The sequence below is a fragment of the Vanacampus margaritifer genome, chromosome 2 (assembly GCF_051991255.1).
Source record: "Vanacampus margaritifer isolate UIUO_Vmar chromosome 2, RoL_Vmar_1.0, whole genome shotgun sequence".
NCBI classification, from domain to species: domain Eukaryota; kingdom Metazoa; phylum Chordata; class Actinopteri; order Syngnathiformes; family Syngnathidae; genus Vanacampus; species Vanacampus margaritifer.
The window spans coordinates 9,227,505-9,254,344 of NC_135433.1; the positions used below are offsets into that span (position 1 = coordinate 9,227,505).

At 38.5% G+C, this 26,840-nt stretch overlaps 1 protein-coding gene across 2 annotated transcripts; it reads left to right on the plus strand.

The window, feature by feature from the left end:
- The first annotated feature begins 467 nt into the window (after window positions 1-467).
- LOC144044985 (anoctamin-8-like) lies at window positions 468-26,685 on the plus strand. 2 transcript variants are annotated; one of them, XM_077559737.1, is made up of 18 exons: window positions 469-798; window positions 2,551-2,661; window positions 5,807-5,939; window positions 8,029-8,167; window positions 9,223-9,319; window positions 9,442-9,558; window positions 9,640-9,767; window positions 12,721-12,882; window positions 14,619-14,771; window positions 14,936-15,062; window positions 15,163-15,218; window positions 15,300-15,374; window positions 16,567-17,064; window positions 18,226-18,402; window positions 18,492-18,683; window positions 18,776-18,907; window positions 22,419-22,529; window positions 24,717-26,683. In XM_077559737.1, exons 1-18 carry the CDS (start codon window positions 657-659, stop codon window positions 25,338-25,340), a joined length of 3,174 nt encoding a protein of 1,057 aa, XP_077415863.1. In that variant the 5' UTR covers window positions 469-656; the 3' UTR covers window positions 25,341-26,683. The 2 variants fall into 2 exon arrangements, with proteins under 2 accessions (XP_077415864.1, XP_077415863.1); XM_077559738.1 differs by lacking the exon at window positions 22,419-22,529 and having other exon boundaries at window positions 468-798; window positions 24,717-26,685.
- The last annotated feature ends 155 nt before the right edge of the window (window positions 26,686-26,840 follow it).

Below are 26,840 nucleotides of genomic sequence, written 5' to 3' on the forward strand. Positions count from 1 at the left end.
TATCCTCAAGTTGACTTAGTTTGCATTTTCGAGGCAGCTGCTGTACCTAAATGTCAAAGTTAAGTCAACATGAAATATGTTAGTGTACAATTTAAATGCACCCTACAAATTTGCAACCATTTCATTCCAACCACTGTGCCAAGATCATTATGCTTTCACTTACTTTGTCTAAAAAGGATTTAATGTAGTCTATAATGTTCATCTATTTATGTCAATGACTTGTAGTGAGAGGCTGAACTAAATACGTTCTTCCACTAGATGGCAGCCGTTACAATTAATCTGTATAACCATTAACAACATGTATTAACACCGCGCTAATAATAAATTAAAAAAAAACGTCGTCTGTGTGTTTCAGTGGGATATCGATCTGTTGAAAGGCTTCTGCTTTGCTACAATTATGCTTTCTAGATTTGCCTCATTTGTTCCCAGGCCCCCCCTAAAGGCGGCGTTTCCCCTCCTCTGCCGTCACCAGCCAGTCACGATCGGGGCACCTTAACGTGTCATTTCCATGATCACGTTCGCCCTCCTCCCCCCCTCGTCCGTATCACAAGGATTTCTACTTCGCATGCGATGGCCGAGCATTAAAAAAGTAGCGTGGTCCCCCACCACAGCGTCACCCTCCCTACCCACCTGGATACATGTGAAGCTGAAGCAGCATGCATGCGGCTGACAACGATGCAGCAGACAACCAGCAAGGTGGAGCGGAGAGGATGGAAAGGACGCCCGCGGGGGAGACGCAGCATCGGACGGACGACCAGCACCAGCCTGGGCCGTCTTCAGCAACATACGGCGTGCTCGGTAAGTACAGAACAGACACCATTAAAATGGGCCACGCGTGGTTAAAGTCAAGTATAGATTAGTGAGAAGCTGTGTCATGCTTAGGGGGCGAAAATAAGAAGGAATAACAATGTGATGTTGTTAGTGCTACTGAAAGACTCCCAGTGGAACTAGATGTGGTTTCATGAAATGGTGGTAGATGCTACATGCCGCGTAAAGCTTCACGCAGGAACACTGAACGGTGGTGGCCCACAGGTGCACCCACCAGAAAATTAAAACGAAATTATTGTCGTTGTAGTACAACATTTGAGCGCAGCAAATGATAAAACTGTTACCAAGACAACACTCAAATATAGAGTGAATAACCATGGCAAGCTGTGTATTCCAATTGAAAACATGAACTGCTAATCCGAAAGTTAGCTAGCAATAGTCCCTCATTTATCCAATAACAATCACAAAAACATTTTTTTTTTAACTAATAAAGTAAGTCAGTCATACTCACCAAAGATGCCGATTAAATATGCCGGGCTCCGGATTAATTTACAACATGCACAGTAAACCCTACCTTAAATTTTTAAGAGCACATATAGAACATTTTGGGGCGCACGTTGTAAACAATTTACAAACTATATTTTTGTTCCATTCATTTTCACTACTGATAAATGGGCTGAAGAGTCGGACAGAAGTTTGTCAGCAAACAAAAACTTTTCAAAATTAGTAATTACAAATTGACTTAAGTCTGTTTACTACTACTGTAAATTTTAAAGAGCAAAATGCCACCATTTAGTGGCAGTCTGGAGCTCTGTGGCAGATCAGACAGACGTGTTTAGCTACTAAAACTTAGCTTGCTCTGACCTGAAGATGGAAAATGCGCAGGTTATTGTAAGCCATTGTAATACATTTGAAATCTAATTTGTTAAGCAAACATAGCAAGTTTAACAAATAAGACTCTAGTTGGCTCGATTCAACCTTTTGGAATTACCATGACACAATTTTTCGCAAGCACATTTGTGTTTTTTATAGAGCTGTCAAACGATTGCATTTTTTAATCAGATTAATCACGATTAATCCCCTAAAAAAAAAGGCTTTTATTATCAACATTTTTTCCCCACCAAATTTGAAGAGCACCGGTTATGTGTTAATTCTTTTGACATTTAATTTTATGAGGACGTCTTCAAAAAAATTTGATCCACTGCACACACCCATCCTCCTCTTTTGCGAATCAGTTAATTACTTGCATAATTTAAAATGGGAAAAAAAAATGACCCCGATATTTTGACATGAACAAATATTCAAAATGTGATACGCAAACATTCATTAAATGCTTTACTTTAATGCATGAAATTATGTTTATTGCTCAAACACAACCTGTGCTACCTTAAACGTAGCCATCTGCTGTCACGCTACAGGATAATCTATTAATAGTGCAAAATTAATAGTGCGATTAATCTACGTTAATTCATGATTAATGCGATCATTTATTGTGATTAATTAACGCTTTAACTTTGACAGCACTAGTTTTTTATTGATACTGTGACAGGAAGTTAAACATGACTTTTTGCTATTAGGCTTTTTTGTTGTTGTTGTAAACATGTGTCAGTGCTTCAGATAGTTTAGGCTCGTAGAGGTGGCACAGTGGAATAATTAATGTAAATAAAAAACATATTTTTGCTGGATGAATACATGCAATATTTTTATGCTAGCTTGAAATGGATGTTTTTATAAGGACCTTTGTAGATAATGCAACTTAATATCTTACTATCACTTCTCTAGATAAATTGTTTGGAAAGAGGCTCCTGCAGGCCAGACACTACATTTTGTCGAGGAAGTCCTGGCTGAAGATGGTTCCCACGGAAAACTGTGACATCCTGATGACATTCCCAGGTACTGTACAGCATCTAGACCAGGGGTGGGCAAACCTTTTGACTTGCGGGCCACAATGGGTTTGAAATTTTAACAGATGGGCCGGACCAGGAGCATTTGGACCTCATAGCACAGTAAAAACACACAGATAAATGTACAACCCAATTTACTTATAGTGTGCACTTAGGACTGCGTTTTTCAAATGTGCAAAATCCACATATTTAAAACAGCTTTTCCAATAGCTTCATTTTTATTGTTTTAGCTCAACTTTTGCTGTGTTTTTATGCTTTGTAAAGTGACCTTGGGTGTTCTGAAAGGTGCTGTTTTTAAATGAAATGTATTATTATTATTATTATGATTATTATAAAATAGCCCTAATCCAGGGAGTACGTTTGCCTAAATGAATATGCAAGATGCGGCATTTACACACTATTTGGCAAAGTGGGAGGAGAAATGTAAATAGATTATAATAGCACATACACTGTGATCTGTCAAACCTGGTGACTGCATCTATTATTAATAGATTTCAATTCAAGGTGTAAAGTTAAAGAATTTTTTTCCATTGGCCCACCCATTTTTAACCCGGGCCCACAGTACGTGTGACACATGCGGCTGCATGATAGCGGCTGCTGCCTGTCACGCGCTGAGGACAAAGCGCGTACATCCAATCCGTCTCTGACCACTTTTCCATCTCCGTGGGGGACGCATAGCACACGGTGTTTGTGCAGCAGCTCAAAAAGAAGCCAAAAGCCAACGAGGAAACGCTCATAGAAGTGCTCGACGCACGCCCCGGGGATGTCTTCACCAATATCAACAGTCTCCTGCATGCGCGCTCCTCACTTCACCCATGACAACATGTAGAAAGACTATCTTCAGCTGTCAAAAGGATCAAAACACGCAACAGTGCCACAATGTTGACTGATAGACTGAACTCTTTGTCCCTGCTTTCTTTCAAAAAAGAATTGAGCGATTCTCTGGACTATCAGGACATTATTGCTGTGTTCAACACAAAACCGTGCCGTCTCCTGCTGTAAATGTCCAAATCCAGGAAGAATTATATTTTTTGAATCAGTTATCTTGAGTTAAGCTTACTGCCATTCTCCCATTTATTTTAATAAATTGCAAACGTTGTTATGAATGTGCCCTGCGTATCTTTCTGTCCCCTTTCTGTGCGTAAACGAGCTTATCAGTGAGACCCCGACCCAGTGATCATATTTTCCGGGTGTGTAGAAGTTATATAGTCTAGTATAGTCTTTGGTATGACCCGGCCGGGAATTGAACCCAGGACCTCCCAGTCTCAGGGCGGACACGTTAACCACTCGTCCACTGAGCTGAACACAAAAAAAAAAAAATAAAATAAAATAAAATAAAATAAAATAAAATAAAATAAAATAAAATAAAATAAAATAAAATAAAATAAAATAAATAGATTTTTTTTCTAGCCTTATTGGATAAGTTCGGCGGGCCGGATTGAAGCGCATAACGGGCCGTATTTGGCACGCGGGCCGGGGTTTGCCCATGTCTGATCTAGACCAATGTTTTGTTTCATTGAGACATTTATTTTACACCCATCCATGAGCTGAAAGTAAACGGTAAGAAATTAAACATCAAAATAATAATTATTTAACTGGGTCTGGTCATAAAAGTGTCCGCAACTGTAGGCACTGAAATATGCACATTACTGTTCCAATTACTTAATGGGGGAAACATTTATTTTTGTTGTGCTCATATTGGTTTAGTGGCGCAAAGTATCACGGTCTGTGTAATTCACAATGCTGTGTTTGGCTGAAGCGGGCCAAAAGTAATGCTTTTCAACTGAGATGTTTTAAGTATTTGCCGGTATGACTGATTCATGGGAGCGGTCGGTAACTGCCGCAGTGGCCAAAACATTCCTAATTAAAAGTCAACTGCACTATTAAACTAACCACCAGAGGGTGCCAGAACTGCACAAATGGAAAACAACCTTGCCTTTTTAACAGATGTGCTTGCTTTTAATATTGTGACATGACGACAATATTGTGGCAATTTTAATATCGCAATATCACGATATTGCCAATATCGTGACATCCCTAGTATCTTTTGTGAGCACAGTCATGTTATTCAGGGCACCTCAGAACTGTTTGAATCGTAAAACAAACCGTAATAGTTCCCCTTGAAAACCAAGCTACAGGAGAGAGTCTCCGCCAGACAGTTAATGGATGCCCTTCTATTGTAATGTTGCAAAGTAGCTTGATTCATTCAACCTTGTCTGCCTCGTTCTGAAAAAAAAAATTGCCGTTAGCTCACAACCTGGCATAACACTCGAAATCCATAATTCAAAGACGAAGTATAGACACACCAAAGCCCCGTCTAGGATACAAAACTTGACTCGACCTGAAACCGATATCGATAGCCCTCTCGTCTTTTCAGTGTTATACCAAATCCATCTAGCAGAGTTATAAATTGCATTCCACCTGGAGCTGCTGAGTCATGCTCAAAACTAAAGCAACTGCAAGAATGTCACGATATATTTTCATCAGACCGAATTTGCAAGGGCATCAGTGTGGTGAGCAATGCAACCTCACAGTTACTCCGTTCAAATCTGTATATTCTCGCATGCGTTCTCTCTGGATATTTTAGCTTGCTAACAGCCCAAAATCATGGATGTTAGCCTTATTCCTATCCATATGTGTGAATAGTGTTTCACATCGTCTCTGTGTCAGCCCATAATTGACGGGTTTGCATCGGATGGGAACAACTCAAGCTTCCATGTGATTCTCAACCGGAAAAGTGGTCGAAAATGGATGCCTTGACAATAAAACAACTCCGTCAATACGGACTGGACTAAACCCTCCATTGATCACCTGCGCTATTGTGAATGGATATTTCACTTGGGATCAAGCCCAGAACAATATGAATGTCAGCTATGTAAAGATAGCCTGTGCAAACAAATACACGCACAAAAGCTGAGTCCTCCCAGAAGAAACACCTGCAAGAATGATCAGATGCACAACCAGGAATAGAACAGCAGTAAAGAAAACGTTTTGTCCCTCTAAAGCTAATGTTACCGATAGTGCTAATCGTGCTTCACTGTGGGCGTTACAAACTCCACTAATGACTTCTCTTATTTATTTGATATGAAACAATGACATTCGATAAATGCTCTCTTATGATTTGCTCTCTCTAGATTCAATAGATGACCACACTCTGCTGTGGCTCCTGAATCAGATCCGGGTCGGAATCCCACAAGTCAGTATTCAAGTCCGGCAGCATAAACATACCCGAGCTTATGCCTTCTTCATCACCACCACGTTTGAGAAGTAAGGCTGTGACAGGAACGCCGCATGCGCATTGTTCAGTTTGTGTTGGTTGGAGGTTCAGAATATATTAGTAGTAAACGTCTTACTAACTTAACACTTAAGTAGTGTGAATTTGTTATTGATGTTTGATGAAAGGTCTAGTGCAATGGTTCTTAAGATGGGCTTTGCGAGACATAACCCAGGGTTCCACAAGACAATTTGTTTAAATTGTTGGATAGTTTAAAAAAAGTGCATACCTACAGTGGATATAAAAAGTCTACACACCTCTATTAAAATCCAAGTTTTTGAGATATGCAGGGCTGGACTGGCACAAAAAAATCATCCGCGGCATTTTCACTTAGGCCCACCAGCCCGGCCCGGCCCAGCCCAACTCCTGCCAAACATGTAGTTCTGCCGCTGATGTTTGTTGTTTTAGTTAGTTTGCTATCTATATTCAAACTGGATTAACAGACTGGTCCCTCTAAATTGTGGGCCAGTCTCTAGGGGTAAAATGTAGGAAAGTAATAAAAAGAGGCCAGCCCACCGGGCATCTCCCCTTATGCCAGATGGCCAGTCCAGTCCTGGAGATATGAAAAGAATCGTGTGACCAAGATCAATCATTTTTAAAATCCACCATTAACTCATTTGCTCCCATAATCGTATAAATATGTTTTATTTTAAATGTTTTAAGTGTCCCAGCATTTTTTTTTTTAATGATAGAGCATACAGGAAGGCTTTGATGCAGCCTCTCAACTGCAAAGAACGGTTGAAGAAATGGTAGTCATTAGACAAACGGCCAGCAGGTGGCAGCAGAGCAAAAGAGATCAACCAGGGCCATGTTAAAAAAAAACTAAATTACTCACAATTCTAAATAGATTTGTGAACAATGATGAAACTAAACTATATTCTAATGCTAATTGCTGCAAAACGGAAACAGATATAAATATACTTTTTTTTGTTGTTGAAAGAAGAGACTCTAATCTTTCTTTTGGTAGGTTCCATGTTTTTATAGCAATAGAACACAATATTCTGTGGGCCTTGCAAAATCAGTCAAAATCCAGTAAAACAGCCGGGAGTGAAGGGAATTGCTTCAGTGAAATGGTAGTCATTAGACAAACGGCCAGCAGGTGGCAGCAGAGCAAAAGAGATCAACCAGGGCCATGTTAAAAAAAACTAAATTACTCACAATTCTAAATAGATTTGTGAATAATGATGAAACTAAACTATATTCTAATGCTAATTGCTGCAAAACGGAAACAGATATAAATATACTTTTTTAGTTGTTGAAAGAAGAGACTCTAATCTTTCTTTTGGTAGGTTCCATGTTTTTATAGCAATAGAACACAATATTCTGTGGGCCTTGCAAAATCAGTCAAAATCCAGTAAAACAGCCGGGAGTGAAGGGAATTGCTTCAGTGAAATGGTAGTCATTAGACAAACGGCCAGCAGGTGGCAGCAGAGCAAAAGAGATCAACCAGGGCCATGTTAAAAAAAAACTAAATTACTCACAATTCTAAATAGATTTGTGAATAATGATGAAACTAAACTATATTCTAATGCTAATTGCTGCAAAACGGAAACAGATATAAATATACTTTTTTTTGTTGTTGAAAGAAGAGACTCTAATCTTTCTTTTGATAGGTTCCATGTTTTTATAGCAATAGAACACAATATTCTGTGGGCCTTGCAAAATCAGTCAAAATCCAGTAAAACAGCCGGGAGTGAAGGGAATTGCTTCAGTGAAAATGGCTGGGAGTGAATGAGTTAACGTTATCTGTAAGCTGTAACAAAACAAAAAAATTCACAGGATGAAGTACAAATAAACAAGTGAGATGATGTGGTTTCACAAACTCATTTTATAAATGAAGCGGTTATCGTAAAATTATTTAAAAAAATAAATAAAAAATCTTGAAAAATATACAACTTTATAATTTATATGACACATACGGTAGGATTATGAAGGGGGGTCTTTTGAAAATTTTGACCCAAAAAGTTAGAGAACTTTTTTTCCTGCATGCTCTCGATGAACCCCTAAACAGAAACAGTCTAGCTCTTGCGCAGTGCTATTTTTTTTCCATCCGGTTTAATCCTGCTGCACTTTTGTCCTCAGTTTACTGCGGGGAGCGGAACAGATGAGCATGCACAAGGCCGTCAAGCCGCAGTTTGGCGGCGGGATGCGACGCTTCTCTTGCGAAGAGGACAACATCTATGAGAACATAGAGAGCGAGCTCTGCTTTTTTACGTCGCAGGTTGGATGTCAAAAATGCTGGCTTGATTCCAGTATTGGTTACATTTCGTTTTGTACTGGTTCACGGGATGTTGTATTCCTTTCATGAAATTCGCCCAAGAAAAATAGAGAAACAAAACATTCAGTTTTTTCCTTGTCATTCCATTATGCCATCATTTAAAAGCGAAATGTGTTATTTACCATGTCTGTCACGTGAGGAAAACACTGAAAATGTGTTGTGAAAACAAATAAAAACTTATATATTTGTCCAAAAATGAAGCTGAAGCTTTGGCTAATAGGAAAGTAGTAATTGGTGTCAAGGAAGTATTGTTGATGTGATACATCTCGACTGAGTCTTTGTCTGTTGGGTCTGAGTTAGAGCTGTCAACATTAATTGATTAATTGACAAGTAATTGATTATCAAATTAATCGCTAAATATTCTAATAATCGCGTAATTGTTTGGAGCCATTGATTCACTTAAAATTATACAATAGCTCTGATTACAGCTTGAACAGTAATAATGGATAGAATAATTATTCAATAGTGCATGACATCACTAGTCAAAGTAGTTTTTTAAATTTTGTCACCCATTTTTTTTAAGTGGAAGTCAACCTTAAACATTTCTTGACAATAATCTGTTGTGTGACATCCCTAAGCTAAACATGACATTCTGATTAATATTACATATGCAATGCGAGTTATGAAGCAAAATCCGTTTTTATCCATCTCCGGAGGCAGCCATTTTGCCATTTGCCGTCAACTGAAAATGACATCATAGTTGCTCAGGGTCAAGGCAACGACCAATCACAGCTCACCTGTTTTCTAAAGCTGCGATGTAATTGGTTGTTACCTGAGACCTGAGCAACATTGATGTGGCAAAATGGCCTCACCTTGAGATGGATAGAAACGGCTGGATTTTGCTGCTTAACTCATATTCCACTAATATTAACCAGAATACCATATTTAGACTAGTGGGGCTGCATAGAACATATTATTGTCAAAAAATAAAAAATTGGGTTGGCTTCCCCTTTGAAAAAGAAAACCTGAACCTGGTTATCCTTGACTTTTGTTTCTAGGAGCGTCAGAGCATCATCAAGTACTGGCTCGACAATCTGCGAGCCAAACAGGGGGAAGTGCTTCACAACATTCACTTTCTGGAGGGACAACCCATCAGTAAGCTTATTTACATTGAGTGTCGCTTTTTTCATTTCATTTTTTCATCCTTACTCTGTATTCTACTGTACTTTTTTTTTCAAAGGCTGGCACCATGTATGACATTTTGGACTGTTATCTAGTTCCAGAGCTGGTGGCCCGTGGCGTGATCCATCAGATGTTTCCTCTCCACGAGCAGAGGATCCTAAATCAGCTGATGACGTCATGGGTCCAGGCTGTTTGTGAAAGGCAGCCTCTGGGTAAGTAACTGGAAAAGACCATTTGTTTGGTACATCCTTGATAGGTATAATATTTGCCGTTTTTTTCCCTCCATGCTGCAGATGATATCTGCGACTACTTCGGAGTGAAGATCAGCATGTACTTCGCCTGGCTTGGTTTTTACACCAACTCGATGCTTTATCCTGCCGTCATTGGCTTTCTCTTGTGGATACTTGCAGAAGCTGATCAGGTATCTTAAAGCATGTGGTTGGCACAGGGTCTTTGGTTCGGAATGCATGTTTGGGCCGTCAAGTCTGGGCACGGCTCTTTCTATGCGTTTCCCCAACAGTCTAAATACTAGTGATACACCGATGTGTATTTTTCAGGGCTGATACCGATATTAACTCTTTGACTGCCAGACGTTTTCAGAAATGGGATGTCGCCAGTGCCAGCCGATTTAAGCATTTTGACTGATCTTTCAAGGTCCACAGAAAATGTTGTGTTTGGACTATGGAAACACACATACTACCAAATGAAAGATTGAACTCTCATCTTTCATCAGAAAAAAAAGTTTGTTTCTACCTTATTCCGTTCTTCAGTAATCAACAATAGAAAATGGTTTCACCGAAATGCTCTGTTTTGAAACAAAAAGCGGAGAAAAAGAGCTTTTTGTGAAACAATGTTATTTCATGCACTCTAGTGAATTGTACACTTCTTTTTGTCCATGAATGATGCCACAAACACTTAAATAGTGCTTTACTTCTGTAAAACGCTTTCACCAACAATGAAAAAGTGTTTTTAGATTGCAAAATACGTTTATTTCCATTCAACAGTGTAACAATTTGACAAAACAATTTCGCAAACTATTTACAAATGTGTGCAACTGTGGTACTATTTACAATTATGTGTTTCAAATATATTTTTTCTTTTTGTAACACTGCCTTGCATGCAAGGAGACGGAGCAGGATTTGCACAACAGATACGTTTCACTTCGATTGTCCGTTTCGCGTGCAGACGTTACACTTTCTTGACGGCCTTTTTTTCCCGGGAATAGCAAGTAGCAGACTGTACCGACTCCTCCGATGAATATGCATTGGACTCGGGGCACTCTTCGTCTTCCGATTGAACGTCCGCCTGAGCGTGCTCGGTTGTGCTCCGCGTTTTCCGGTGTTAGCATCGCTAGCCCGTGAACCTTTATGACGTCGTCATAGCCGCCGCGTCAGCGCTTCCAACTTCGGCGTCAACCTCGGAGTCACCATCATCATCATCGATGATGATCATCGTCGTCATCAATGTGCTCTTTAGCGTTGGTCGATGCCTTTCGTCTTTGAAAAAAATTCCCAAGTGTGAGCTGCTTGCAACCTGTCGCCATTGTTCTCTTCTTAAGCCATCTAGCTCCGCCTCACGTCTTCTACTGCCGCGTCAATGTTTCCAACCTCGGAGTCACCATCATCATCATCGATGATGATCATCGTCGTCATCAATGTGCTCTTTAGCGTTGGTCGATGCTTTTCGTCTTTGAAAAAAACTGCTCGAGCGTGAGCTGCTTGCAACCGGTCGCCATGTTCTCTTCCCTTCCCCAGCCATTGTCCCCTCTAGCTCCGCCTCACGTCTTCTACTGACACCTACCCAATCTTGTCAAAAGAGAGTCATTGCTGCCATCTAGGGGCCAAAAATAGTCATTGGGCTAACTAGATCTGCTTGAAACTTTCACCACAGCTGGCCAAGGCTTTCCTCCACCCGTTTCAAAATAAAAAAAAATTAAAAATTGGATGACGTCTTTTAACGTCATTGGCGGCCCTCCGTAGGTTTTTACTTGACGTCTTTTAACATCCATGGCAGTCAAAGAGTTAATAACTGATATCTGGAGCCAATATTTTGCAGTAAAAAAAATATTAGCATTAAAATAAATACAAAAATAAGCATGTATTAACTTGTTCACTCCAAGCCATTTTCACTGAAGCAATCCCCCTTTGGTCCCGGCTGTTTTACTGGATTTTGACTGATTTTGTAAGGCCCACAGAATATTGTGTTCTATTGCTATAAAAACATGGAACCTACCAAAAGAAAGATTAGAGTCTCTTCTTTCATCAGGAAAACATTATGATAATATAAGTATTTGTATCTGTTTCTATTTTGCAGCAGTTAGTATTAGAATATAGTAATAAGTAATAAGTTTCATCATAATTCACAAATCAGTTTAAAACACTGGGGAAAAGAGCTTGTTGCAACATGGCCCTGGTTGATCTCTTATACTCTGCTGCCACTTGCTGGCTGTTTTGTTGTTGTTGTAATAACTACCAATGCTTTAAGCAAACATTTTCAGGTCAGAGGCTTTCAAAGCCTTCTGTATGCTAAACATACAGCAAATAGACAGCTTTGTTTTAAAATTCTAACAAAAAAGTACATATTTTTCTATAGTAAATAAAGTTTTCCATTTTTTTTTACATAACTGAAAGGTTAAACTTTCACTTATTTTAATTTTAACAAAATCAAAAAGCGGTATTTTCTTAAGTTAAGTGACATTTTAAATAAAGAGATGCATAAAAAGTTCCATGAAATGATCCCAGTTTTAAATTGATCTTTTAAGACGGTATCTCCCTGATAGACGAATGCTTGCGAACATAGCAAATTTGGGGCTCTCGTCAGAGTTCGTAAATGGTTTCAAAAGATGTTTCGAAAATTGTCTGAACATGTTCAAAATTTCTTTGGGACAAGAAAGCCTGCTTGTGACAAGTAAAAACTGCATGTGGACATATTTGCAACATTTTACAAACCTTCAAACTAAGTTCGCAAACATTCACCGCTTAGAGAGAGAAACTGGCTTTATCGGCCTTCAGACTTGTAAAAATGACACATGCTGATATTCGTCAAAATGTCAAATATTGGCACCGATCAGTCTATCCTTACTAAATACATGTATGTAAAAACATCTGACTCTTGTAAAATTACATGTAAAAACTGGTAAATTGCTCACAGGTGTGAATAATGTGGGGTCGGGTATCTCATATCAGTCCGGCTCTAGTTTACAGTACTAGTGAGGCAGAACTGACCACTGGTGCCCAAGCAACAGCTCGTGAGACCCCAGGCATTCGGAGACCCCAGTTTGACAACCATTTGAATAAGGGGATAGAGAAAATAACTACATGACATTAGTGGACATATAAGGACAGTATCCATGCATTTGTCTCTGTTTTGTTTAGACCAGTCAGGATATTTGCTGTGTGGTGTTTGCACTCTTCAATGTTGTGTGGGCAACCTTGTTTTTGGAGCGCTGGAAGAGGCGAGAAGCCGAGCTGGCCTACAGGTGGGGCACCCTTGACACCCCTACAGAGTCCTTGGAGGAGCCAAGACCACAATTCAGGGTAAGGATCACCGCTTAATCCAGTGGATTGCAACTGCAATGTTTTGTTTTGTTTTTAATTCATGTGTGCCTGTCAACAGTGTGTATTGAATCTTTCTATAAATGCTTTTAGTTCAAGTGATGATTTGAGGTGATACAGTTTAGCCATTAGGGTGTGTGCATGATTTATTGCCATTAAAAGATAAGAGCTGGTGGATTCCCGAATCAACAGGGTTAGTGATTGGATTTTTTGGACCGAATTAACTCTTTGACTGCCAGACGTTTTCAGAAAAGGGATGCCGTGGGTGCCAGCCGATTTAAGCATTTTGACTGATCTTTCAAGGTCCACAAAAAATTATGTGTTTGGACTATGGAAACACAAATACTACCAAATGAAAGATTGGACTCTCATCTTTCATCAGAAAAAAAAAAGTTTGTTTCTACCTTATTCCGTTTTTGAGTAATCAACAATAGAAAATGGTTAGTTTCACCTCTGTTTTGAAACAAACGTCTTTTAACGTCTTTGGCACTCCTCCATAGGATTTTACTAAACGTTATTTAACGTTTTTGGCAGTCAAAGAGCTAGGATGCGCAAGTCCAAGATCACTGATTCTCAGTGTGTGTTGCGCCGGGCTCCCTCTTGATGTAGCCTACATTAAAAAAAATATATATCAATGCATTAAATGTTAAAACTGTACATGTTATAGTGCCATATACCTAGTGCAGTATATTTGTTAAGTACACTACAGTTCCGTAAGTATGGTACATTTGCCTTTAATCTTTTGGAACTCTTTGTTTTCAAATAATTATTTAGGTTTGAAATGTATGTGAAATACAGTTTTAGTAGATTTGAATTTCCCTGTACAGTGTATTAATGTTGGTTGCATTAAAGTTTTTTTTTTTTAGGTGGTACTACTTATAATAATATTTAATAGTAATAATAATAATTTGTATGGCCTTTTATATTTCAAATAAATCTTAAAGTTTTTACTTTGTGTAAAAAGTCTGAGAAGCACTGACCAAGATCCTTTGAATCCTGACATTTTCAGATTTGACTTTTTTTAATATATATTTTATTTATATTTTTTTAGACTGAGTAAGTGAATGAAAAGTAAGCATTTTGGTTGGCTAATGACAATGGAACTAAAAGGAAAAGAGGCAGTTTGATTGGCTAACGGCAATGGCACTAAATGGTTTTAATTGACTGATCATAGACAGTCTTGTCGCTAGCCGGGCACTGTAGGTAGTAAGCTCAGGGTCGTGGGTTCGGGCCCCACATTGGGCATCGTGGTATTCGTGATGATTTTAAGTGATTTTGAGCTGTTGACAACCCCACATAGTGTTTCTGAGTGTAAGAGATCATAATTTCAATGTTTCCTCTGAGTACCGATTTCATTTTTCAAATCGATTAGATAGAAGTTTGTATGCAACCATTTATAGTCTCAAGTATGTTTACAAATGTAATGACTAAAATGACATTCTTTTCACCCAAAGTAATTTGCTGTGAGTTGGGCCAAACATATTTAATTTGTTGTCATATGAAAATTCTGATTTGACTTAAATGAAATGGAAAATGCGTTACGACTCATTTTGCACCCTTGTTGCACATTAGAAGGAATTCCTTGAATACTCAAATCAGAAATTAATTTATTGCACAATTTAATCACCTTATTAAACATTTGCAATCCACCCTTTATCAGTTGAAGGTGTTTCATCATTAAATTTTATTTATTTTTGTTCTTAATGTTCTACCCGCAGGGTGTGAAACGCTGCAGTCCCATAACAGGCTGTGAAGAGTTCTACTATCCTCCATGGAAGAGGACAATGTTCAGATGGCTGGTCAGCCTCCCCATCTGCCTCCTTTGTCTCTGTTTTGTCTTCGTCGTCATGCTCCTCTGTCTGGAACTGCAGGTGTGTGTGTATTTGTAGTGTAGAGTTGGTTTGGGCAAGGATAACTTGTCGCCTCCCAGGTTAAACAACACGTTCAAGTATTCTATACAATTCGAAGAGCCGCAGGGATTGCATGTGCAAATATGAATGAATAGCAGTACGGCTCATACTGACTGACCTTCCAGGAAGTGGTTATGGAGATTCAGGAGCTACCTGGCATCACAAGATTTATTCCCAAGATCCTCCTGGCAATCACTGTCACCATATGTGATGAGGTTTATAAGAAGATTGCCTATTGGCTCAATGACATGGGTAAGCAATAGTAGTGGATGACCTTTTTTTTTTTTTTTTACATTTAGATATTGACGCATGATTTGTTTTAATGACAAGATGATTCTGGCTATTTTCCCAGAAAATTATCGACTTCAGAGTGCCTACGACAATAATCTCATAATCAAGATGGTTTTTGTAAGTCAACCTCCATTCACTTTGAATTGCATCACAATATTCATGTGGTTGACTTTTGTGATGCTCTCTGTTGTTGTACAGTTTGAATTCATCAATTCTTACCTAAGTCTTTTCTACATTGGATTCTACCTCAAGGATATGGAGCGACTCAAGGAGGTGAGACATGAATGCTATCATGCTGAATAAAAGCAACTCTTACATGAATTATTATTCATTGGAAAACAAAAATGTAGAAGAAGAAAAATATGCCCTATATGCTTGGATTTCTTTTTTACTTTTTCTTTTTTAGATTAAACAATGAGCGCTAGATCAATATATTTCAAAACTTTGCCCACTATTAACTCATTTGCTCCCAAAAATGTATTCTATTTTAAAGATTGCCATGCTCCCAAAGACGTATCTATACATTTTTTATTTTTTTATACAGAAGGCTTTGATGCAGCCTCTGAACTGAAGAGAATGCTTGAAGCAATGGTCGTTATTACAAAAACGGCCCTCAAGTGGCAGCAGAGTGTAAGAGATCAGCCAGGGCCATGTTGCAAAAAGCTCTTTTACTCTTTTGTGAATAATGATGAAACTCAGCTATATTCTAATGCTAATTGCTATAAAACGAAAACATGTCAATTTTGCTTTTTTTCCCTGATGAAAGAAGATGCTCTAATCTTTTTTTTTTGGTAGGTTCTATGTTTTTATAGCAATAGAACACAATATTCTGTGGGCCTTGCAAAATCAGTCAAAAGCCAGTAAAACAGCCGGGAGCGAAGGGGGTTGCTTCAGTGAAAATGGCTGGGAGTGAATGAGTTAATGTGACCCATAAACTGTACAATAATGCAGTTTTTTTTTTTAAATCATTTCGACAGGGGAAGTGAAAGTAAACTGATATGGTTGCACAATTACACACACCCTCATAACTGGGATGAAGCTGTGTTCATAATTAACCAATCACATTCAAACTCATGTTAAATGGGGATCATTACACAGCTGCCACAGTTTAAAGTGCTTCTGATTAACCGCAAGTATATTTGGGATGTTTTAGTAGGCTCTTCCTGTTTTGAAAATAATTACTGTACCTTGATAAATGTAATATATGATAAAAACCTGGCATTTGAACAAGGGTGTCTAAACTTTCTATATCCATCCATCATCTACATCTTTGAAGGGGGCAGGTCTTTTATGTACAAAAACACAATATGCTTTTTTATTAAATTTTTTTTTAAATATGAGTTTCTTCTTTTTTACAATATTGTGAGTTTTTTTTTATATCGGCCAACTCCCCACAATATCATAATATTTATCGCATCATAGCGTTTGTATATCCTTAAATCACCTATTTCACGTTTCTTCACAGATGCTCGCGACACTACTGATTTTCCGTCAATTCCTCCAGAATATTAAAGAGGTCCTCCAGCCTTACCTCTATGAACAAAACAAGCTGGGTGTCTTCACCCCCAAGGTACTGTGGGAGCTCCTACAAGCCATCGTGCTCAAGTACGGCCGCTTGGCTCTGGGAAAGGCGCAAGCCTCAATGACAGCTTACTCCTTCCTGAGGCCCAAAGGGCTCCCAGCCAGCGAGAGCGCGGGCGTAACCTCTCAGCCAAAGACGAGAGGGGATTTGAAAGCTGGATTCAGACTGTCGGAAGAAGAGTGGGATATGAATGACAGCGCCCTGAAGCAACGAAAAGTCAGCTTCACCGAGAAGGTCGACTACCAGGACGTGGCGGCGGAAGCGCAGACGGCGGATGACAACTTCCCCGAGGACAGTCCCACCCTGGTAGAGGACGGAATGGATCCATCCAGTATTTTTGACAGTTGTGACGAGGACAGCGACCTGGAATTGCTGCCTCAGGTATGCTTGCAGTATGCCAGGATTTCATTTCCAGTTTGCTTCCAAATAGTTAAACCCTGCTATTTAGTTAATATTGTAAAATCTATGATCCCCAAAACAAAGACAACCCCCCCCCCCCCCCACAATTTTATTTTAATTTCTTTAAATAATAATATATCCTATGCAGCCCCACTAGTCTAAATACAGTATTCTGGTTAATATTGCATTAGTGGAATATGAATTATGAAATAAAATCCATCCGTTTGTATCCATCTCAGGGGGGCAGCCATTTTGCCACTTGCTGTCGACTGAAGATGACATCACAGTAGCTCAGGGATCAAGTAACAACCAATCACAGCTCTGCTTCAGAAAAGATGTAATCTGTGATTGGTCGTTGCCTGAGCCCTGAGCAACTGTCCACAGTCAAATGTCATCTCCAGTGGACGGCAAGTGGCAAAATGGCCGCCCCCTAAGATGGATAACAATGGCTGGATTTTGCTTCATAACTCATATTCCACACATGTAATATTAATGAGAATGTAATGTTTAGAATAGTGGGGTCACATATAACAGAATATTGTCAATAAATGTTTAAGGTTGACTTCCAGTTTTAAAAAAAAATGGGTGACAAAATAAAAAAAACTACTTTGACAAGTGATGTCATGCACTACTGAATAATTATTCTATCCATTATTACTGTTCAAGTAATCAGAGCTATTGCATAATTTTAGGTGAATCAATGGCTCCAAACAATTACGCCATTATTAGAATATTAATTGATTAATTTGATAATCAATTGCTTCTCAAGTTAATTAATTAATGTTGACAGCTCTAACTCAGACCCAAAAGACAAAGACTCAGTCGAGATGTATCACATCAACAATACTTCCTTGACACCAATTACTACTTTGCTATTAGCCAAAGCTTCAGCGCCATTATGTGGCATATTTGGACAAATATATACGTTTATTTTAGTAAATAACGGACAAAAACATGAAAAGGTGAATTTGTAATGAGGCACGTGGTCGCTTTATTAAACATGACACTAAGCTTGTTTTAAGTACTTTTATGTTGGCTTCCTCAAAGAGTACCTGAGTTGTCAAGCGTTATCAGAATCAACTTTATCGGCCAAAGTTTTGTACTGATTACCGAGGGAAGTGTGCAAATGATCTGCATTGACAGAACTCCAAAGAGAATACCCCCGTACCTTCTTCAAGGGAATCAAACTATCTCCGTCAGAGAAAAAAAACTGTGGACAAGGTCAAGGAGGACAAGAAGTCCTGGATTGATCCACCAGAAGAACCCCAAACCGTCACTCTAGCGCAGGCTGAGATTGAAAGCTGCATGCAGACGTATGAGGTGGGTCGCCCCACAAAATCGCAGAAAGGCATCTTTCAAAATGTGTTCATGTATCAAACGTGTGTAAACAAAAGTGTCACGCAATGCAGGACACACTTCAGGACTACCAGGAGATGTTCATTCAGTTTGGCTACGTGGTGCTCTTCTCCTCCGCGTTTCCTCTGGCGGCCATGTGTGCGCTCATCAACAATATCATCGAGATCCGTAGTGATGCCCTCAAGCTCTGTACGGGCCTGCAGAGGCCGTTTGGCCAAAGGGTGGAAAACATTGGACAATGGCAGGTCAGTGCGCTCGGCCCAAAAAAGCCTTACTCGTCATATTGGCGTCTATGATAACCTGAGGACGATTTTTGTTTTTCTCTGTGTACCCCTAGACAGCAATGGAGGCCATGGGCTTGATAGCCATTATTGTTAACTGTTACCTGATTGGTCAGTGTGGTCAGCTGCAGCGTCTTTTCCCCTGGTTGAGTCCCGAGATGACCGTCGTCTCCATTGTGTTGCTGGAGGTAAGCAATGCAATCTAATGATGATAAATAGTTATAAGAACTTGATTTGTATACGGAGCGACCGAGTGTGAAGCGGTTGGGATGAAAATCAGCACCTCCAAATCCGAGACCATGGTCCTCAGTCGGGAAAGGATGGAGGGCGGAGACCCTCTCTGGGTCGGGGATGAGATCCTGCCCCAAGTGGAGGAGTTCAAGAAATCTTTGGTTCTTGTTCACGAGTGAGGGTAGGTTGGAGCGGGAGATCGACAGGCGGATCGGTGCAGCGTCTGCAGTGATGCGGATTCCGTATTGGTCCGTTGTGGTAAAGAAAGAGCTGAGCCGAAAGGCAAAGCTCTCGATTTACCGGTCGATCTACGTTCGTACCCTCACCTATGGTCACGGGCTGTGGGTCGTGACCAAAAGAACAAGATCCCGGATACAAGCGGCCGAAATGAGTTTCCTCCGCAAGGTAGCCGGGCTCTCCCTTCGAGATAGGGTGAGAAGCTCGGTCCTCCGGGAGGGACTCAGAGTCGAGCCGCTGCTCCTCCGCGTCGAGAGGAACCAGTTGAGGTGGCTCGGTCATCTGGTTCGGATGCCTCCCTGGAGAGGTGATTCGGACATGTCCCACCGGCGGGAGGTCCCGGGGATGACCCAGGACACGTCTCTTGGCTGGCCTGGGAGCGCCTTGGGATCCCGTCGGAGGAGCTGGCTGAAGTGGCTGGGGAGAGGGAAGTCTGGGCTTCCCTGCTAAAGCTGCTGCCCCCGGATAAGCGGTAGATGATGGATGATTTGTATAGTGCCTTTCAAGGACGCTTAACAAAATGTATCTGTATACACACGAGAAAATTTGTTTTTAAAAGAAAAGCACATTTTTTTCATTAAAGATTACATTAAATTATTCAGAAATTAAATTTAGACTGTTAATGTCTGGTACAAAGCAGTTAAATACTGACTGTAGACTTTTCTTTTCCTTTGTGACTTTAAAATTTTTTTTCCAGTGCAACCATTAATCAATTAATTAGCAACTAATCAAATTAATTGATCATTTTGTTTTTATAATTGATTAATCATTTAGAGAGTTTGTTTATTTTTTCTTTTAATTGTATATACCTCTCAATTTCCGCCTTTCAACAATAAATATTCTCTGATTTCCGTCATCCTTCAAGAAAGCAGATTTATCTGTGTGTTGAATCATGTTTTTTTTTTTTTTTCACAATGGTCAATATTTTTGCCAATTTTCTGACATGTTGTTGGAATCATGTCCTGTTTTTTTATTATGGAAATTAAAACTTTTTTTTTAAATTCTGATTCATCAACAAAACAATTGACAGATTAATCTTTAGTTGCAGCCCTAGTCAGATTAAATTAATATAAGAATTACAGTTGACATTTTAATTGTGGTTAAAAAAAAAAAAAAACTCAACTAAGAACGTTTAGATCAAATGCGTCCAGTCAAGTTCGGAATTGTGAAGGAAATTCAGTTCAGGGGCTGATATGTTCTGGTGGGTTGCAGGGTCTCAACCACCCCAAAATCTTGTTTTGCAAAAAATATGAATATGCAATTAATTGCTTGATTGACTGATTTTGGTGTGCTTGATAATTAAAAAAATCAAAAGTGGCCCTTTAATCCTTCGATTTTTCTGTATGTGGCTCTCAGAGGAGAAATTTTGGATGCCTCTAGAGTTACGGAAGATGATTAGGACCAGTGAAGAGGGGGAAAAATGTTGGCATGATTCTCACTTTATTTTCACTTTAATCTCAGAATTCTGATTTTGTGATGTAGCGCTATGAATTGTGAGGGGAAGCCAGAAAGTCAGAATTCTAAAAATGAAGTCAGAATTCTCACTTTAAAGTCAGAATTCTGTGAATAAAGTGAGAAATGTCACTTAAATCAGAATGTTGAGAATAAAGTCACAATCCTGCCAACCTTTTTTTTTCTTCTGTTCGCTGGCCCTAATCCTCTTCCGCATGGACTCATTTACATGGGGGAGGGGAGAAAAACTTTTCTTTGGAAAAATAAGGACATTTTTTAGTGACTGCAAATATTTGTGTTTGTGTGCACATGTTACTGAATTTAGACTTTGGCGAACAGATGTTTTTTTTATGTTCAGGGAAGTTGGTTCACAGATTTTAGCATTCTTAAGTAGTGTACGCCTCGAATGAGTTATTGTAGTCTGTCTGGGACTGCATGCATTTGGCTTCTGTCTCAAAACACTCTATGAATCAATTTGTCAAATGAAAAAGCTTTCATTGATTATCCGTCTGTGTCAGACCAAGGAGCCCATTCCATCCAATCCAAAACAAGCTGGTAGCTGAAGCATGAGGTGAAAATTGGCACATTGTCTTACGATAATCAATCTTTGACTTTAACTCCTTTACTGCAATTGATGGTTATAGACGTCAAATATTCATTTTAACTATTTATATTAGTTTAACTTTTTTTTCTCTTTTGTTTACAAGAGTATGAAAACCTATAATTTTTTTATTGTACATTGAGAACAGATATAAAATTTGTGATTAATCGTGAGTTAACTCATGAAGTCATGCAATTAATTAAGATTTTAAAAAAAATAATCCCGACGCTCCTAATTTTTTAATAATCTTTTATTTTTTTAAATCGCGTCAGACTATTAAAATTTTTAATTGTAATTAATCGCATGATTTCAATTAACTCACGATTATTCATAATTTTTTTATCTGTTCTAAATGTACAAAAATAAGTTATAGGTTTTCATACTCTTGTTAACAAAAGTGGAAAAAATGCTAAACTAATAGAAATAGTTCAAAGGAAATTTTTGACGTCTGTAGCCGTCAATGGCAGTGAATGAGTTAATGGTGATGTAAATACAAATCTCAAATTCTTGAGGTAGCTGAGTTTAAACTTCATATTCACATCGCATCCATCCATTTGAAGTCATGCTTGTCCTCAGTAGGGTCGCGGACACGGGACGAAATAGAAGCCCCCACCTGTGCTAAAAGCCCAAAAAAGGAGTTGTGTATTTGCGATGAGGCGTCTTATTTTTTTTTTCATTTGCATGATCCACCTGGCACAAAATTCACTATTTGAGGCAATATCATATGTTTTTGTCAGCCTTTATTGGTTGCAAATCTTTCAAATTTTTTTTTTAAATTGATAGAATAGAACAATGGTTGTTTGTCTATATGTGCCCTGTGATTAGCCGCTCGCCCGTAGTGAGCTGTGTTAGGCTCCTGCATACCTGCGACCCTAACATGGATATGCATTAGACAACATGGATGGATGGAGACTCTATTTTTGTCACCACATAGTAAAATTCCTACTCTGCATTTCCCTTTTCCTGAAAATCAGTCAAATCAAGGATTGTGCGTTTTCATTATACGAAAAAAAAGCTCTATATTATGCATGGTTTGCTATTTGTTACTGTGTGTTTAGAACCCCCACACACAAAAGCTCACAGGAGTCATGTTTTATGATGTATACAGAATGAGACGCAAAATATGACCTCGATTTGTGTTGAGCGTGTGCCTCTGTGGTCTGTGTGGTGGTTTACAGCACTTTGCCATCCTCTTAAAGTACATCATCCATGTCGCCATCCCTGATATCCCCGCTTGGGTTGCAGAAGAGATGGCCAAGCTAGAATACCGACGAAGGGAAGCTTTCAAGGTATAGTTGGGATATAACTTGAAAGACCTTCGGCCGTCGCAAGGCTTGCGCCGGATGTGAAATGTGATGTCATAATTGTGTTATGTTTCCCTTGGTGTGTGTGTGTTTGGTATAGTAGTTAACAAAAAATAATAAAATAAAAACGCAAATCCTTTGCAAAAAATAGAATAGCTGAGACTGCATCTTACATTTATAAAACTAACTATAATTATAGCGAAAATGTTTTCGTCTTTTGTCAATTAAATATCATGCATGATATGATATATGTATATATATATTTAAAAAAAAACGTTTATTAATTAAAAATGAGCGCAATGATGATGTCAAATCGAATGAACAATACTGAGCTCTCCTGAAAAAAAATAAAAATAAAAAAATAAATATCATGCATGAGCTTGCAGTTTAAATGTCTTTATTTTGGTATAGCTGTGCATCCACAGCTGTAGAAGAAAGAAGATCAAACCGTTATTTGAAAATTGTACTTTAATATATTACACAAGACATAGGGACTTTTTTTTTTTCAACCATGTACTCAACAAATACTCCATATACTTAAAAATAATTTAAAAAAAGAAGAAGCTAAAACTATTTTTTTTAAAAGCTAAAACATTTTTTTAAAAAATAGCTAAAATGAAGCATTTTCAAAAATATAAAGTAAAAACAAACAAAAAAAGATTTAATTGAAGAAGCTAAAGTCAAACGAAATAAAAATGTACGGTACTGCAATGAAAAATCCCAAACAGTATTATAATCCTAGTATATGCTTTACATTAGAAAAATCTTGCGCCCGCCATGAATGTGTCAGTCGTCTCTGATTGGTTGTTTTTCCTCAGCATGCTTCTTGTACATCAAATTAGAGGCACAGAGATGTCGGATTTGTCACCTATCATATTTAACATGCACTATTGTCATGTCATAAATACAGTCGTAAGAATTTTTGGGTGGGAGTAAAGTGCAAACTCCCCCTTTAATGTATGCAATTTGCTACAGATGTATTATTTGCTCGTCAAACTTGTTTTTGCTATGAGCAGCCAATCAGAGAACGGAAAAAATCTGACGTCATTTTGGGCTCTAAAAATAAAGTTAAGTCAAAGGGAAAGGCCAGACTCGTCGAAACATGGCATTCTGATTGACTGATTCACTGCCATTGACGCCTATAGACGTCCAAAACTCATTTTAACTATTTCTATTAGTTTAACATTTTTTTCCCACTTTTGGTAACAAAAGTATGAAAACCTAGAATTTTTTTGCACATTTAGAACAGATATAAAAAAAAATATTAATCGTGAAGTCATGCGATTAAATACAATTAAAAAAATAGTAATCACCTGACACCCCTAATTTTTAATAATCTTTTCTTCTTTGAAAAAAAAAAGATTTAAAAAAGATAAGTTTATTAAAAATCAGGCGATTAAAATTTGTCATCGTAATTAATCCCATGACTCCACTAGTTAACTCACGATTTTATATCTGTTCTAAATAAACAAAAACAAAAAAAATAATTCTAGGTTTTCATAGTTTCATAACAAAAGTGGAGAAAAATGTTAAACTAACAGAAATAGTCGTCTATAGCCGTCAATGGCAGCAAATGAGTTAATCTTGCATTTATGGAATATGAATTAAGCAGCAAAACCCACCTCTTTTTATCCATCTCAGGGGGCGGCCATTTTGTCATTTGCTGTCGACTGAAAATTACATCACAGTTGCTCAGTTAATGACCAATCAGGGCTCGCCAGTTTTCTGGGTTTGGTCATGTGACATTCGCCGGCTGAGCTGTGATTGGTCGTTTCATGAGCAACAGTGACGTCATTTTCAGCAGCAAATGGCAAAATGGCCGCCCCCTGAGATGGATAAAAACAACACACACAAAAACAAGCATAGAACATATTATTATTGTACAGAACTTTTTTGACTTGACCTCCTCTTTTAAGGCAGATTGAATTGGCTTGGTAACACAAAGGGGCTGAATTCTGATTGGACAAAAAAAATCTAGCCCCATCAAACACATACAGTACTACAAAAACTGCAGCCAATAGAAATGCTGCAAAATGAAAAGCAATAACGTTTTTCAACTAAATGAATACAATTTCATGGAACAAATATCGGAATGTAGGTTGTAAATATTGATGTATATTATATCAACCATATAATAGAACTGAGCCTCTTCACTTCTCACCCCCCATCCAGAGGCATGAACTGCAGGCGCAGCAACATTTCCAGCAGCAGCTCAGACGTCGGCGCGAGGAGGAGGAACTCCACCGTCAGGCGGAGGCGCGTCAGGAAAGCGAGTGCCACAAGTCGGACGGCCATCACCAGCACCACCACGAGAAAGCGGCGGGCGGCAAGCCCAAAAGACCCAGCTCTCTGCTCGGCAACAACAACGTGATGAAGCTGAAGCAGATCATCCCCCTCCAGGGTAAGTTTTACTCCGGCAGCTCCCGCTCCCCGGCTCAGTCACCCACCGGCGGGGAGGCCAAGCTGCCAGGATTCCTCAAGTTTTTAAAGTCCACGGAGGTGAAGAAAGAGCCGGCTACAGCTGCCAGTTCACCCGGATCAACGGGGAGCTCTTCGGCCACACCTAGTGGCCAGGAGCGGAATCACTCTCCCAACAGGACATTCAGTCCGGGTAAGCTGTTCAGTTTCAGCAAGTCAGAGGGAACGGTGGTGTGCGCCAACGGGATGCAGCCTCCCAGCCAGCCCGACTGTTGTCATGGCAACAGGGCTGACCTCAACTCGACTCATGAGGAATTGCTGTCAAATGAGTCTGATAAAGGAGAGGCTGACTTAGAAAGCTCAGGCTCAAAGAATTAATAGACATTTTTAAGCGTAAAGAAAAGAAAAAAAGATGCATGATCTGCAATGTAAGTGAGTTGGTTAAATTCGAAGACGGACACCTGCACAGTAGTGACACATGTCAAGTCTGGCATATGGAATATGAAGGACCAAAACTGCCAGGATTCAAAATAAATAAATGACTAAATAAATACATAAATGACTAAAAGTGAAAATAAAAACGGATAGAAAAATTATATATATATACATATATATATATATATATATATATATATATATATATATATATATATATCCCTAAATAAATAAATAAAAGTAAAGATTAATTAAAAAAATTAAAAAACGAGATTAAAAAAATATAAATGTGAAAATAAATGTCGAAATATGAGAGCAGAGCGTTTTTATTTATTGATTGATATTTAATTCTATTTATATATTTATTTTTCTATTTATTTCGGCATTTATTTTCATATGTATTATAATTTTTTAACCTTTTTAATTTTTTTATTTAGGGATATATATATATATCGTTTTTCCATTTATATATATTTTTAATAAAAATTTTGAATTAGATTTTTTGTATCCATTTTTATTTTCCCTTTTAGTCATTTATTTATGTTTAATTTTGGCAGTTTTGGTCCTCCATAATGGAAAGCCGTTTTAGCATTTATTCTGTAGGTCCATATACAGTGAACCCTTTTGCAGATTTGTTGATTCACTGCTGTTGTTATTGTTTTTTTGGGTGGGGTGGGTATTGCTTTGGTGCAATCTTGCGGCATCTTTGGGGCAACAAATGATTTTAAAGTGAGGGGAGGCTTCATTTAGTCGGATCATGTTCTTGTCTAATTTTAAAAAGCTTTGTCGCCATCTTGTGGCGTTGATAGGCAATTGCATAACTTTGAGAGCTTTGGCTTATTATTCACAATTGTTTTGATATTCAAGCATAAACTGCCCTTTTAATCATGACTTTGAGTTGTCAACACAAAACCTTAAGTTCTATTTAGTTGTTTTTACATTCCTTCTTTTTCTTTCATTACCCACGTCCAGGTCCTGTAGTCGCTAAGCAGGCCCACACCAGCACTGTAGGCAGATCTTTTCATCACCTGCTGTTATTTTTATGCCAGATATAACACACGTAGCACACCTGCCCACTACAGAGCTGAATTGTCTTATAAGTTAACACAAAGAACATACTAGTACTTAGAGCTTAACTCATTCTCTGCCATTGACGGCTATAGACGTCAAAAATTCATTTGAACTATTTCTATTAATTTCAAAAAATGTTCCCACTTTCGTTAACAAAAGTATGAAAACCTAGAATTTTTTGAATTGTACATTTAGAACAGATATCAAATTTGTGATGAGTTAACTATTGAAGTCATGGGATTAATTACAATTAAAAAATGTAATCGCCTGATGCCCTTAATTTTTAATAATCTTTTCTTTTTTAATTTAGGGGCATCAGGCGATTAATTTTTTTTAATTGTAATTAATCACATGACTTCACTAGTTAACTCA

What these genes read in the sequence shown, in the direction of transcription:
- LOC144044985 (XM_077559737.1), top strand. Translation starts at nt 657, where the DNA reads ATGCATGCGGCTGACAACGATGCAGCAGACAACCAGCAAGGTGGAGCG. An exon ending in AGCAACATACGGCGTGCTCG is followed by an intron (nt 799 to 2,550) that starts GTAAGTACAGAA and finishes TCACTTCTCTAG; the next exon opens with ATAAATTGTTTGGAAAGAGG. An exon ending in GCTGCATGCAGACGTATGAG is followed by an intron (nt 18,403 to 18,491) that starts GTGGGTCGCCCC and finishes CACGCAATGCAG; the next exon opens with GACACACTTCAGGACTACCA.